Genomic DNA, 16,663 nt, shown 5'->3' with positions numbered 1-16,663 from the left:
GGGAAATTCATTTTGAACTGTGCTGCCACCCACGTCCTTGCCTCCAAGCGGTAGGTTTCGGGAGAGTGGGGGATTACTTTTTCTCCACAGGCCCGATTTTTGTGTGGTGCAAAGTGCAAACCCCTTTAGCCACGTGGCTGTTTTGGCCATATCGGTATCGAGAAGAATGATGAGTGCAAAATGCATTTTTTAAAGTTATTTGTATAAGTAGTAATAAAAATTTGATATTTTAACACACTCGCACACCTTTTCTACTTGTTTCACCGGAATCCCGAAAATTAAGAGGTTGACAGAAATTGATGAAATTCAGAAACACTTTCGGGGGAAGTGAGATTACAACCTTCAGAACAAACTCTGTTACGACATCCCACTACGCAGAGACCATTCCATACATCTCAAGAGTCAAGATCGAAGAACTTGTGAGCCATTTATTTTGCAGATGCGGCAGCAGCCCAGATAGCTTGCAGCTTACCGGCGTACTCCTCGACGCTGTTAGTGGGCGGCGTCACTTCCTTGGCCGCCTTGGTATCCAGGAACCTCTCAGCCCACGCGGCCAATTGCGGAGTCCTGCCGGCGTCGATGATGGTCACGCCGAACATCGACCGAAGCGTTTCAAGCCAGAACAGGTGGCACCCGAGCGCGAGGTCGAGGTACCCGACGGAGTCGCCGCCGGAGAAGAAAGCCTTACCCTTCGAGCACGTGGCGAAGGCCTCCTCCATGGGCGCGACCACCGCGTGCGCGGCCTCGACCTTCTCATCTCTCTCCTCCTCCGTCGCCGCGCGCAAGATGCCTAACACCGCAGCGACCAGCTTGTCGTCGACGTAGGCTGCCCAGAAGCGAGCGACGGCGCGGTCATAGGGGTCGGCGGGGAGGATCGAGGCGAACCCGGCGCCGCTCCAGAACTCGTCGACGTACTGCACGATGGCGACCGACTCGCAGACGGGCTTGCCGCCGTGGATGAGCACGGGGACCTTCTTGTGCACCGGGTTGGACGCGAGGAGGAGCTCGCCCTTGTCGAACACGTTCTGCTCCAGGTACTCGTAGCTCACGCCCTTGAGGTACAGCGCCATGCGTACGCGGAGTGCGAACGGGCTCACCACTGTGCCCAACACCGTGACATCTCCTTGACTGCCCATCGTCGTCTTCTTCCTCGGTGAGCTCTTACTTTCTGGTGCTCGATATGCTCTGCTGTTTATGTGCAGCTTCGTTTCTCGTTGTTGTTATAACACACTACGAAAGCTGACCAGTCGTTGCTTGTGGGCGACGGTAAGCTCTGCCGCTAAGGAACGGTTAGTATTCGCGCGTGCTTCAGTACTTTCTCCATCACCCGAAGGCCGAATCATCAGTGACGCTTCAGTGCGACCAATCTTTCCGTGGGATGCTTTGCGAACTGTTCTTCTGTTGCGCTGGGCCGTGGCGACCCGTGTCGCGATGATGCTACGACGTCCAATCGTGGATAATGTATCTTTAACAAAAGAAAGTTCATTTTAGTAAAGAAAGTTCATTTTAGAACACATTTGCTCGTCCTTCATAAAAATTCTGACAAATAGCTTTATGGAGGGGCGCCAGCGACACTACATTCTATTGGGGCATCGGTTTCCAACCACAGACCCAAACGCGGACTCTAAATAGATTTGATAAATTCAAACATAAAAATGAAAGATCGTTGATCACATAGTTTTGGCCCAAATCGCCGCGGAAATCAAAGGGCGAGATCATCCACGAGAGTAGAAGGCACCTCCTCCGGGGTTGCTGATGGTGGAGTAGCTATCGCCGGTGAAGCCTCGGTCGCCGGTGGGGTCTCTATCGCTGATGGAGTCGATGTCACCGGTGGTGTAGTGGTGCTAGACTGGGTTACCGTTGTTTGTCGTTTGAGCCTTGCGAATCGTAGCGTATGTTTAGATATCTATTGTTATCTCTATATCTGTTGGCTTTGTTGGGAAGTTATCACATGTTATATTTAGAGATACTCATGTCTAACTTTAATATTAACAACTAAAATTGCTAAGAAGTGGCATCTGTGAACCCCTTTGCGAAAGCATTAGATCTTTGTCTCGTTAATGTCCCCTAGCTATGACCCGAATTTTTCGAAATTGACCGCTCTACCCGTATGTGGGGGAGTAGGACCCCATCACCCACTAACTTTTCTCGAGTCTGTTTATTGGGAGCCACAACCTTGGTTTTATTTGCTCATATGCACGATTTACTTCTTGTTGCCTTCGGGTGTTTATATTCTATAATGTACTCATAACGTGAGACTCTTTATCCTTGGTCGGTCATTAGTAGCCGTCTTGTAAGCCGACGCAAACCTCTAGGTCCGTATCGGAGTACGGCCGAATTTCGTCACATGTAGCTTAGTGGGGTGGCTCCCCTTAAACATTCTTGTAGAACTAGGACCGGTCTTGTCGTTAGACTCTGTTTTGATCCAGCAGGGTTGAGCGTGCGTATGGTTACATTTGGGCAACCCTGTAGGGTGTACATATTATTGATACCGTATCCGCAGTTATGGACGACTTGGAGCTGTATGGCTTGATCATAGATCAACTTACACCTTTATATTATCGCTATAATTTGATAATAACATGCGTAGTAATATACCATTACTACAACCAATATCTAATAAAACTTGTCAACCGTTGAGTGTCTTTTACATTACTTCTTCGCTTTGTTGAAGAAGATATGTGTAATCGGCTGGGTTATGTTTGTGTAGTATTTAGTTGATACCTTATGCGCTTTTATCTTGTCTGATTAGATGGATGTTGTAGCGTGTCTCTATTGGCTTAGTTTTGCTGCCGCGAAACCCACCATATAGGCGGACAATAATAGCCCACCAGCGAGCATAGCCAGTTTGGATGCCCTTTAAGGGGCAAATGGAGATGCTCTTAAACCATGAATTTGTCCGTGTCCGGATAATCAAATTCTTAAGTCAAATTCCAGTGGTTTGCACCTTGAACTAGCTAATCCTAGTCTAAATTAAACCTTGGATCTGTTTGGTACACAAGGAAAGAAACGATCCCAACCATAAAGTACTGCATGATATAAGTTTCAATCACCTTCCATCAATATTTGCAGAACCATGATGGGATTCGTAGCATAGAAAATAAAAAAATTCTACCGCAAGAACGAATAACAAGCCAAGATCTAATATAGTTGATGGTAGCAACGAGAAGATCATGAGACTAACCCTCGAAGATTTCCAAAGCCTACGAGATTAGATCTCGTTGTTGATGTAGTCGATCACTTGCCGCTTTCAAAAGCGCGTAGAAGATCTTGACGGCGCCACAATCGGGTAGCACCTCCGTACTCGGTCACACGTTCGGTGTTGATGACGACGTCCTTCTCCCTGTTCCAGCGGGCAGCGGATGTAGTAGATCCTCCTCGGAATCCCGACAGCACGACGGCGTGGTGTCGGTGGTGGTGGAGATCTCCGCCAGGGCTTCGCCGTAAGCGTTGCGGGAGAAGAAGGAGGAGGGAGAAGCTAGAGTTTGGGAGAGAGGGGTTGGCTACGGGCGCCGGCCAGGGGGCCCTGATAACCCACAAGTATAGGGGATCGCAACAGTCTTCGAGGGAAGTAAAACCCAAATTTATTGATTCGACACAAGGGGAGGTAAAGAATACTTATAAGCCTTAACAACCGAGTTGTCAATTCAGCTGCACATGGAAAAGCACTAGTAACAGGGGTGATGTGAAAGCAGCAGTAATATGAGAGCAATAGTAACAAGAATACACAGATAAAGAATAAAGAATACGTAGGCAATGGCACCAGAAAATAGTTGATACTACTTCCAATGTCATATAGGAACGAGTATATGATGATGAGAGATGGACCGGGGTTCCCAGCGATCTACACTAGTGGTAACTCTCCAATAACAAGTAACAAGTGTTGGGTGAACAAATTACAGTTGGGCAATTGATAGGATTGAAAGCATTAAGACAGAACATCAAGATTATTAATCATGTAGGCATGTTTTCCATATATAGTCGTACGTGCTCGCAATGAGAAACTTGCACAACATCTTTTGTCCTACCAGCCGGTGGCAGCCGGGCCTCAAGGGAATCTACTGGCTATTAAGGTACTCCTTTTAATAGAGCACCGGAGCAAAGCATTAACACTTGGTGAAAACATGTGATCCTCATACCTACGCCTTCCCCTCCAGTTGTCCCAATTTCTCTCACTTTGGGGCCTTTGGTTCCGGACATAGACATGTGCATACAACTTGTAGATACAATCTAAGCAATAATTATAGAGCTTAAATCTAAGATCATGCCACTCGGGCCCTAGTGACAAGCATTAAGCATAACAAGATTGCATCAACAATAACTTCACAAACTTTATAGATAGACTAATCATAATGTATCATCCACCGGATCCCAACAAACACAACACCGATTACATCAGATGGATCTCAATCATGTAAGGCAGCTCATGAGATCATTGTGTTGAAGTACATGGGATAGAGAGTACCAACTAGCTACTGCTAGAACCTGTAGTCCATGGGGGAACTACTCACGGAGCATGATGGAGGCGGTGGTGTCGATGGAGATGGCTTCCGGGGGCACTTCCCCGTCCCGGCAGGGTGCCGGAACAGAGACTTCTGTCCCCCGAATTGGAGTTTCGCGATGGCGGCGGCGCCCCTGGAGTCTTTCTGGAGTTTCGTCAATTCGTCTCGCGTTTTTAGGTCGAAAGGGCTTATATAGGCGAAGAGACGGAGTCGGAGGGGTTACGGAGGCGCCACACAACAGGGCGGTGCGCCCCCCTCCTGGGCCGCGCCAGCCACATGTGTGGGCCCCCTGTGGCCCTCCTCTGGTCCCCCTTTGACTTTCTGGAAGGTTCCAGGAAAAATAAGATGTTGGGTCTTTATTTCGTCGAATTCCGAGAATATTGCCCGAACAGCCTTTCTGGAACCGAAAACAACAGAAAACAGGAATTGGCACTGTGGCATCTTGTTAATAGGTTAGTTCCGGAAAACGCATAAAAACATTATAAAGTGTGAGCAAAACATGTAGGTATTGTCATAAAACAAGCATGGAACATCAGAAATTATGGATACGTTGGAGACGTATCAGCATCCCCAAGCTTAGTTCCTACTCGTCCTCGGGGTAAACGATAAAAAGAATAATTTCTGTAGTGACATGCTACTTACATAATCTTGATCATACCATTGTAAAGCATATGAGATGAATGCAGTGACTCAAGGCAATGATCTATAGTTGCTAACAAATAGATAACATATAGCAAAACTTTTCATGAATAGTAGTTTCAAGACACGCATCAAAAGTCTTACATAAGAGTTAACTCATAAAGCAATAAATTCAAAGTAAAGGCATTGGAGCAACACAAAGGAAGATTAAGTTTCAGCAATTGCTTTCAACTTTCAACATGCATATCTCATGGATAATTCTTAACGCAAAGTAACATGATGAATGCAAATAAGCAAGTATGTAAGAATCAATGCACAGTTGACACAAGTGTTTGCTTCTAAGATGGAAGAAAGTAGGTAAACTGACTCAACATAAAGTAGAAGAAAGGCCCTTCGCAGAGGGAAGCAGGGATTAAATCATGTGCTAGAGCTTTTTAAGTTTTGAAATCATATAGAAATCGTAAAAGTAAAGTTTTGAGAGGTGTTTGTTGTTGTCAACGAATGGTAGTGGGTACTCGAACCCCCTTGCCAAACAGACTTTCGAAGAGCGGCTCCCAAGATGTAGTTTATTTTTATTTTTGGGTGACACTCCTTTCAACCTTTGCTTTCACAAACCATGGCTAACCGAATCCTCGGGTGCCTTCCAACAATCACATACCATGAAGGAGTGTCTATTTATTTTAGTTTTATTTAGAGATGACACTCCTCCCAACCTTTGCTTACGCAAGCCATGGCTAACCGAATCCTCGGGTGCCTTCCAACATTTCACATACCATGGAGGAGTGTCTATTTGTGATTAATTGGGGCTGGGAACCCCGTTGCCAGCTCTTTTTGCAAAATTATTGGATAAGCGGATGAAGCCACTAGTCCATTGGTGAAAGCTGCCCAACAAGATTGAAAGATAAAACACCACATACTTCCTCATGAGCTATAAAACATTGACACAAATAAGAGAAGCATTTTGAATTGTTTAAAGGTAGCACACGAAGTATTTACTTGGAATGGCAGGAAATACCACATAGTAGGTAGGTATGGTGGACACACATGGCATAGGTTTTGGCTCAAGGTTTTGGATGCACGAGAAGCATTCCCTCTCAGTACAAGGCTTTGGGCTAGCAAGGTTGTTTGAAGCAAACACAAGTATGAACCGGTACAACAAAACTTACATAAAAACATATTGCAAGCATTATAAGACTCTACACTGTCTTCCTTGTTGCTCAAACACTTTTACCAGAAAATATCTAGACCTTAGAGAGACCACTCATGCAAACCAATTTCAACAAGCTCTACGGTAGTTCTCCACTAATAGGTTTAAACTACATGATGCAAGAACTTAATCATGATCTACTTGAGAGCTCAAAAAAATTGCCAAGTATCAAATTATTCAAGACAATATGAGGCATTTTCTGTTTCCAACCAAATAACAACAAGTGCAATAGCTTCCAACTTTTACCATTGAACATTAGAAGTAAAACGAAGAACACAAGTGTTCATATGAAAAAGCGGAGCGTGTCTCTCTCCCAAACAAGGATTGCTAGGATCCATCTTTATTCAAACAAAAACAAAAATAAAAACACACAGACACTCCAAGTAAAGCACATAAGATGTGACCGAATAAAAATATAGTTTCAATAGAAGAAACCTGATAAGTTGATGAAGAAGGGGATGCCTTGGGCATCCCCAAGCTTAGACGCTTGAGTCTTCTTGAAATATGCAGGGATGAACCACGGGGGCATCCCCAAGCTTAGACTTTTCACTCTTCTTGATCATATATCATCCTCCTCTCTTGACCCTTGAAAACTTCCTTCACACCAAACTTCTCATAAACTTCATTAGAGGGGTTAGTACTCAAAAAAACTTTAATTCACCTTAGTCATGTAGTGACACATTGCAAGAACTCAATAAAACATTAGCTACAGCTCTCCACGTCTAGAAAGCCTTGCTTAAAGTCCACAAGAGACAATGCAAAAAACAGAGACAGAATCTGCCAAAACAGAACAGCCAGTAAAGATGAATTTTTAAGAGGTACTTCCGTTGCTCAAATCATAAAACGCAAAACTAATGAAAGTTGCGTACATATCTGAGGAACACGCACGTAAATTGGCAGATTTTCTGAGTTACCTATAGAGAGCCCTGCCCAAATTCGTGACAGATAGAAATCTGTTTCTGCGCAGAAATCCAAATCGAGTATCAACTTCCTATTAGAGACTTTACTTGGCACAATAATGCAATAAAATAAAGATAAGGAGAGGTTGCTACAGTAGTAACAACTTCCAAGACACAACAAAACAGTAGCAAAATAAACACATGGGTTATCCCCCAAGAAGTTCTTTCTTTATAGCCATTAAGATGGGCTCAGCAATGATGCACTCGCAAGAAATAAGAGTTGAAGCAAAAGAGAGCATCAAGAAGAAAATTCATAACACATTTAAGTCCACTTCATATGCATAGGAATCTTGTACACAAATAAATTCATGAAGAATAAAGTGACAAGCATAAGAAGATAAAACAAGAGTAACTTTAAAAGTTTCAGCATATAGAGAGGTGTTTTAGTACCATGCAAATTTCTACCACCATATTTTCCTCTCTCATAATAATTTTCAGTAGCTTCATGAATAAACTCAACAATATAACTATCACATGAAGCATACTTTTCATGATCCACAATCACATAATTTTTATCAAGCTCAAAAATAGTGGGATTAAAACTTTCAAACTCACTTTTATCAATAATATAACAAGATGATTGATCAATCTCAAGAGATATGGGACTCCTACATAAAGTCAAGAACTCTCCAATCCCATTTTCATTAGTAGTACAATTAATATTATCAATTAACATAGCACCATCATCTAGAGCTTTATCATAAACATTTGCCAAGCAAAATTCTTTAGTACCATGCATTTCGACATCAGGCACAAACAAAGCATTATCATAAGATTTATCAAAGTAGCATGGATTATCATAGATAACAGTAGCATAATTATTTTCACAAGTTTTACTCATAGGGAATATTTCAAGAGAATCCACAGGAACATAACATCCATCCTTCTTTGGTAAGAATGGAGGACAATCAAATAGTGTAAGAGATAAAGAGTTACTCTCATTAGAAGGTTGGCATGGGTAGCTAATCCATTCTTCCTCCTTTTGTTCATCACTCTCCTCTTCTTTTTCATCCAATGAGCTTTCAGGTTCATCAATTTCCTCCTCTTTTTCATCCAATGAGCTTTCAGGTTCATCAATTTCTTCTTCCACAGGTTCCTGCAAATTGTGAGTGCATTCTTGTGCATTAATGAGTCTCTCTTTATAATCAATGATATAAGGATTATCACTGTAACTTTCTATGCAAAAATTAAGGATAGAAGAGACATAATCTTTAAGGTCCTTACAAACAACACAAGTTTCATAATTTTTAGCCATGAAGGATTCGATCTCAGAAGCTCCCATAAATAAGACAAATTGTTCTACTTCTTCGAACCCAAGATGAATATAGTTATTCCAATTGTAGTTCTTAATTAAAGCTTCCTCACTAAAGCCACATTGGAATTTCAGATGTTTAGTATCCTCTTTAGAGCAACAATTTATATCATGGCGTTTAAGCAAGATTTTAGCAATTGTATTCAATTTTTCTATCACAACACTCATGACTTTACCCGCTCTTGATTCTCTATAATTATTATATAATTCTATGAGCTCCAAATAGGTTGTGGGTTCTCCCATAACAGCAGTTTTTTAATTTTTTGGTTTTTCAAATTTTTATGGATTTTTGGGTATATGAGAAAAATAAAACAAGACAAAAAGAAACTAGACAAAAGTAAACACTAAGCAAAATAATACTAGACAGAAATAAACTAAGCACAAATAAACTAGACAAAAGTAAACTAAGCAAAACAAAATAAAATAAAATAAAAACAGAGAGAGAGGTAGAGTGTACTCCCCAGGTGAACTTATGAGTAGAGCTATGCCTCCCGGCAACAAATGCTTTAAAATAGTCTTGATAACCCACAAGTATAGGGGATCGCAACAGTCTTCGAGGGAAGTAAAACCCAAATTTATTGATTCGACACAAGGGGACGTAAAGAATACTTATAAGCCTTAACAACTGAGTTGTCAATTCAGTTGCACCTGGAAAAGCACTAGTAACAGGGGTGATGTGAAAGCAGCAATAATATGAGAGCAATAGTAACAAGAATACAAAGAAAGCAAAGAATAAGAATACGTAGAGGCAATGGCACCAGAAAATAGTTGATACTACTTCCAATGTCATATAGGAACGAGTATATGATGATGAGAGATGGACCGGGGTTCCCAGTGATCTACACTAGTGGTAACTCTCCAATAACAAGTAACAAGTGTTGGGTGAACAAATTACAGTTGGGCAATTGATAGGATTGAAAGCATTAAGACAGAACATCAAGATTATTAATCATGTAGGCATGTTTTCCATATATAGTCGTACGTGCTCGCAATGAGAAACTTGCACAACATCTTTTGTCCTACCAGTACGTGGCAAAGCCGGGCCTCAAGGGAATCTACTGGCTATTAAGGTACTCCTTTTAATAGAGCACCGGAGCAAAGCATTAACACTTGGTGAAAACATATGATCCTCATACCTACGCCTTCCCCTCCAGTTGTCCCAATTTCTCTCACTTTGGGGCCTTTGGTTCCGGACATAGACATGTGCATACAACTTGTAGATACAATCTAAGCAATAATTATAGAGCTTAAATCTAAGATCATGCCACTCGGGCCCTAGTGACAAGCATTAAGCATAACAAGATTGCAGCAACAATAACTTCACAAACTTTATAGATAGACTAATCATAATGTATCATCCATCGGATCCCAACAAACACAACACCGATTACATCAGATGGATCTCAATCATGTAAGGCAGCTCATGAGATCATTGTATTGAAGTACATGGGATAGAGAGTACCAACTAGCTACTTCTAGAACCCGTAGTCCATGGGGGAACTACTCACGGAGCATGATGGAGGCGGTGGCGTCGATGGAGATGGCTTCCGGGGGCACTTCCCCGTCCGGCGAGGTGCCGGAACAGAGACTTCTGTCCCCCGAATTGGACTTTCGCGATGGCGGCGGCGCCCCTGGAGTCTTTCTGGAGTTTCGTCAATTCGTCTCGCGTTTTTAGGTCGAAAGGGCTTATATAGGCGAAGAGACGGAGCCGGAGGGGTTACGGAGGCGCCACACAACAGGGCGGCGTGCCCCCCTCCTGGGCCGCTCCAGCCACATGTGTGGGCCCCCTGTGGCCCTCCTCTGGTCCCCCTTTGACTTTCTGGAAGGTTCCGGGAAAAATAAGATGTTGGGTCTTTATTTCGTCGAATTCCGAGAATATTGCCCGAACAGCCTTTCTGGAACCAAAAACAACAGAAAACAGGAACTGGCACTGTGGCATCTTGTTAATAGGTTAGTTCCGGAAAACGCATAAAAACATTATAAAGTGTGAGCAAAACATGTAGGTATTGTCATAAAACAAGCATGGAACATCAGAAATTATGGATACGTTGGAGACGTATCAGGCCCCCTTTGGTGGTGCGGCCAGGTGTTGGTAGCCCCCTCCCTCTCCTCCTCATTATATAGGTGGAATCCCTAAGGCTTTGCCAAAAAGTTCTAATAAGACCCCAATTCAAAACTACCATATGGACAAAACCTAGGGGGACAAGGACTTATCTCTTTCCCCCTTTCTTTGCCGGCCAAGGAGGTGGAGTCCACCATGGACTCCACCCTCTCACTTGGTTGGCTGGTTAGGGTTGGTGGAGTCATGGTGATTTCTTCTGGAAGGTTCTAGAACATTCTAGCGCCTTCCATAAATGCACTGAATCATTTCCAAACTTGGAAAGTGACTTCCTATATATGAATCTTATTCTTCGGACCATTCCGGACCTCCTCGTGATGTCCTGGATCCCATCCGAGACTCCGAACAAATATTCGAACTCCATTCCATATTCCATATCTACTTAAAACGACATCAAACCTTAAGTGTGTCACCCTACGGTTCGTGAACTATGCAGACATGGTCGAGACTCCTCTCCGACCAATACCAATAGCGGGATCTGGAGATCCATAATAGCTCCCACATATTCAACGATGACTTCGTGATCGAAAGAACCATTCACATAAAATAACAATTCCCTTTGTCTCGCGATATTTTACTTATCCGAAGTTTGATCGTCGGTATATCCATACCTAGTTCAACCTCGTTACCGATAAGTACTATTTACTCATACCGTGATATGATATCTCTTGTGAACCAGTCACATGCTTGCAAGCTAATTGGATGTCATTTCACCGAGAATGCCCAGAGTATATCTATCCGTCATTAGGATGGACAAATCCCACTATTGATCCATATGCCTCAACTCATACTTTCCGAATACTTAATACCATCTTTATAACCACCCATTTACGCAGTGGTGTTTGATGTAATCAAAGTACCATTCCGGTATTAGTGATTTACATGATCTCATGGTCAAAGGATTAAGTTACTATGCAAATTAAAGCTTGAAGCATAAATAACTAAATGACTTGATCATATGCTACGCTTACTATGGGTGTATATCCATCACATAATTCACCTAATGATATGACCTTGTTATTAATAACATCCAATGTTCATGATCAGGAAACCATGATCATCTATTAATCAACAAGCTAGTTAAACGAGAGGCTTACTAGGGACTCTAGTTGTTCACACAACACACATGTATTAATGTTTCCGGTTAATACAATTATAGCATGGGGTGTAAACATTTATCATGAACACTAAGATATAACAATAACTATTTTATTATTTCCTCTTTGGCATATCTCCAACAGTCTCCCACTTGCACTAGAGTCAATAATCTAGTTTACATTTGTAAAGATATAACACCTTGCCTTCTGGTGCTTATCATGTTTTGCTCACGGGAGAGGTTTCAGTCAGCGGATCTGACACGCTCAGAAACGTATGTATTTTGCAATTCATTTGCGTCTCAACGCATCACTCATTTTCCAAATGAGTCGGCATTAATCATATATGTTCAGTCTTCTGGTGGAACCTTAATTCCGCGGTCTGAAATATGTCACTAATATTATCACACACAATATAGCTTCAACGTTCTGACACTATCAGAACTACACCAAGTTCTCAAAGAACTTCTCGACTTAAACATCCTCAGTCATTGTCAAAACAACGACATACTTTGCCTTCGTTTGTAGAATCTGTCACAATATTTAGAACACATCTAAATCTAGCATAGATTTCTTCTAGCTCATTTTGCTACCTTTTAAACAACACTTAGCCTAATTGAGATTGAATTTTTTTTTGTATGTGACCAAACTAATATCGGTGCAACACCTTACAGCGATTTGTTTGTCATTACCCATACAAAACTATATATATATATCCTTGGTTATTCTAAAGCACTCTGGGACATTCTTACTGTTGTCCAATGATCATTACATGAATCATTCTGGTATATATGCTCTTAACACTTTAGAGCACAGGATATCTGATTTTGTACATATTATTCGTGATCTAAAATCACTCATGTGTTTTTACTCATCGAGTGTCAAAATACACTCAAGTCTTGTTAAACCTTCACATGAAAAAGAACACCTTCTTAATATTTTTATATTGAACTACTTCAATATTCATTCTATGTACTTTAACTTAAACTTATTATGTGTTTCAATCTATCTTCATAGATCTTGACACTAAATATGTTTCAGTCCATATCCTTTCATTGAAGTTAATTCTCAATGAAACCTTTTAATCAAGTATATAATTACATCATTTATAATCAATGATATGTCATCCACATATAATATTATAACTATGTCTCGGCGCTCCCACTTAATTTCTTGCAAATGCAAGCATCTTCATCGTTTCTGATGAAATCAAAAACTCTTTGACTATTTCATCCGGTGAAGATTCCAACTCCGCGATACTCACTTCATCCAATTGAAGTTTGTATACCTTTTTAGTATTCTACGGACTAGCAAAACTCTCAGTTGTATCTTTTATACACCTTTAATACACACTTCTGTTAAGTAATGTATTTTTCCATCCTACTAGCATATCTCATAAAAGAAATATGTAGCGATTGCTAGAATAATCCACGTAGACTATAAGCATCGCTGCTGAAGATCTAATCTTACCGCAGTCAACTCTTTGAACTTTATCATAAACAATCTTTTGACAAGTTGAGCTCCTTCAAGTATATTATATCCAAGTATATAAATTTTATAGATCTATGTACTTTCAAAAAGTATTTATTCCTTCAAAAGGTTTATCAAGCTCCAAGCTTGATTTTAGATACTATCTTGGATTTCATGGCTCTTAGCCATTTTAATGGAGTCAGGGCCCATCATAGCTTCTTTGTATGTAGTTGGTTTATCATTGTTCAAAATCAATCCTTTGTTCACAAATCATTTATTTGATCACAAACTAAACCATACCTACAAGGTTCAATAGGTACTTCGATATTCATGGCTATAATACTTTGTAGACATGGGAGCCATGATCATCGTGGCCGCTTCCAGAACCATTTCCGATGTTGCGCTACTCTGATCATCATGCTCAGGTTCATCAACCTTATCAAGTTCTATTGTCCTCCCACTCAAATACTTCGCTAGAAACAATTTCTTGGAAATAAGAAACATCGACAAACACTTTTGTATTGGACTTCATAGTGGAAAGAATTCCCAATCATTCTCTGGGATAACCAACAAAGACATTCATCCGATTTTGGTTGTAAACTTATTTACTTATGCTACGCATACGAAAATTTAAGAAAGGACTATTAGGGTTTGCACCCATGCCATAACTCATATGGTGTCATTTCAACAGATTATGATGATGCTCTATTTAGTGTAAAAGCGGCAGTCTCTAAAGCATAATCCACAAAAATATAATGGTGTCATATTATTTTATCTCATCATTAATCCAACAAGGTTTGGATACGTCTCTCGAATACTCCATCATCACTATGATACTCCAAGAAACGTGAGTTGTAGAACAATTTCATAACTCTCTTAGATGTTCGCTAAAACTCGTAATTCAAATATTTCCACCATGATCCAATCATAGATATTTGACTTTTCTATTATGATGATTTCCACTTCATGCTGAAATTTATTTGAATCCATTCAAATGTTTCAAACTTCTTCCTTATCGAATAAATATATCCGCATATATATACTCAATTCTTTGTTGGAAGTTTTCATCAAGTAGAAGAATCTCCCGCACACATCATCATGTATGTTTCCACTAAGTTAGTTGCCCGTTCAACTCTTGTCCTATGAACGGTATTTTAGTCGTTCTCTTTAGAAGAGATTTGCAAGCGCCAAATGATTCAAAAATCAAATGACTCCAAAAATCCATTTGCATGGAGTTCCTTCATGCGTCTTTCTAACATGACCTAAATGGCGGTTCCACTAATAAGTGGAATTTAAATCATTTGCCTTACGGCATATTAGCGTCAGTGTTATGTATGTGTGTTTGACCATTAAGATTTATAATAACTTATGCATCGTACATGGAGTAAGGTCATAATTTGAACAACTCATTGTTTTCATTTGACTAGAGTAAAATAACAATTATTAAGTTCTTTATTATAAATCCTAAGAGCTAGGTAGAATACCAACGACAAACATAATAACACTTTATTATGTTCCAGACGTGCATTATTACCATATTCCCTATCAGTCACTTAGGCCATCGTATTCTTGTATTGCGTTGTATTGTATGACATCTCATACCAACCAATCTGGTACAAATACCCAAGAACTTCATTGTGTGACCAATCAAAGAATACATTCATAACATGTATATCATCTATATACACATGAGCTAGACTTTCTAGTCTTTTCTTTCTTTCTGCCAAAATCTTTTGTAGTTTCTCTTTTAGCTTTCCTTATTTTCAGAAAACACTTCACCTTCAATAACTTCTAGGTTCATTGGTAAAATACCAATAACCTTGAGGTTCTTACTTTGAAGTTGATCATCATATGACAAGTGTTCCAGATTTCACTATTAGTAACTTTGTAATATGATGAACAATCACTCATAATTTTATCCATCAAATCATGACGACTTTTCGAGACCATGTCTGTACATGCCAGGCTCGTAAAGTTTAACCTTAATATTCACATGTGCAAACCTGGCTTGCACCCGTTGTATGCACACATAGAATCTATAGCACCCGATCATCACGTGATGCTTCGAAACGATGAGTCTTAGCAATGGTGCATACTAAGGACGACCACTTCATGGATATGCGAATATCGTTAGTGCCCAAAAAGTTGGAGGATTGGGATGCCTGGCGTCTTCAACCTTTGTACATTCCCATAAAACTTATGAGTTTATGTAGTCTCACTAGATTATATTCTATCATCTTGCAATAAGGTCTTAGATATCACATATATCTCATACGTTGCTTATTTCTGAAAACAAAATTTCCAGCTCCTTACTTTTCAAACGGATTTGAACTTCAAGTTTCACGGAGACAAGATGACTTTAGGTACTAATTGAAACCATTGCTCTTTGAATCAACAATGTGAGGTTTACTAAAAGTTTGCAATAGTACTTAATCATTTCTTGATTCTTTAAAAATACGGTACCAGTCCGTAAAGTTACTTGTTAGACTTAACAGTATTTCTATCTCAATTACAAAACTAGCGCATGGTAGATAACGGATGCCAATTCTACAAATTTAATTCAAAATACTATTCAGACTATGTTCATGATAATTAGTTCATGTTTTAATCTAATTACTAATGAACTCCCACTTAATACAACATCCCTCATAGTTGTTTAGTGGCACACGATCCATATCCACTACACCAAAACCGATCATCACGTGAGATGATGTAGCTTCAATGGTGAACATCAACATGTTGATCATATCATCCATATGACTCGTGTTCAACCTTTCGGTTTCCTGTGTTCCGAGGCCATGTATGTACATGCTAGGCTCGTCATGCAAACCCAAATATTTCTGTGTGTGCAACATGGCTTACACCCATTGTATGTGAATGTAGAATCTATCACATCCGATCATCATGAGATGCTTCAAAATGATGAACTGTAGCAACGGTGCATACGAGGGGAGAGCACTTTATTATCTTGATATTAATGTGAGGGATCATCTTATAATGCTACCGTCGCAATCTAAGAAAGATAAGATGCATAAAGGATTAACATCACATGCAATTCATATGTGATATGATATGGCCCTTTAGTCTTTGCACCTTTGATCTTCATCTCCAAAGCATGGACATGATCTCCATCATCAACGGGCATGATCTCCATCATCGTCGGCATAGTGTCAAGGTCCAGGGCGCCGTCTTCATAGTTGTTCACCACATGTAGTAACTATTACAACTACTTTGAAATAATACTACTACATGAAATATAAATACAACCATAAGGCTCCTGCCGGTTGCCACAATACAATAATGATCATCTCATACATATTCATCATCACATCATGGCCATATCACATCACCAAACCCTGCA

General features: G+C 40.4%; 1 protein-coding gene across 1 annotated transcript; it reads right to left on the bottom strand.

Moving 5' to 3' along the window:
- Positions 1-269: 269 nt before the first annotated feature.
- LOC127342787 (probable glutathione S-transferase GSTU6) lies at positions 270-1,265 on the bottom strand. The gene has a single exon (XM_051368796.2). It carries the CDS (start codon positions 1,134-1,136, stop codon positions 429-431), a length of 708 nt encoding a protein of 235 aa, XP_051224756.1. The 5' UTR covers positions 1,137-1,265; the 3' UTR covers positions 270-428.
- Positions 1,266-16,663: the final 15,398 nt, after the last annotated feature.

This window comes from Lolium perenne, chromosome 3, assembly GCF_019359855.2.
Source record: "Lolium perenne isolate Kyuss_39 chromosome 3, Kyuss_2.0, whole genome shotgun sequence".
Classification (NCBI taxonomy): Eukaryota; Viridiplantae; Streptophyta; class Magnoliopsida; order Poales; family Poaceae; genus Lolium; species Lolium perenne.
This window is presented reverse-complemented; position numbering and strand designations above follow the sequence as displayed.

What these genes read in the sequence shown, in the direction of transcription:
- LOC127342787 (XM_051368796.2), bottom strand. Translation starts at nt 1,136, where the DNA reads ATGGGCAGTCAAGGAGATGTCACGGTGTTGGGCACAGTGGTGAGCCCG.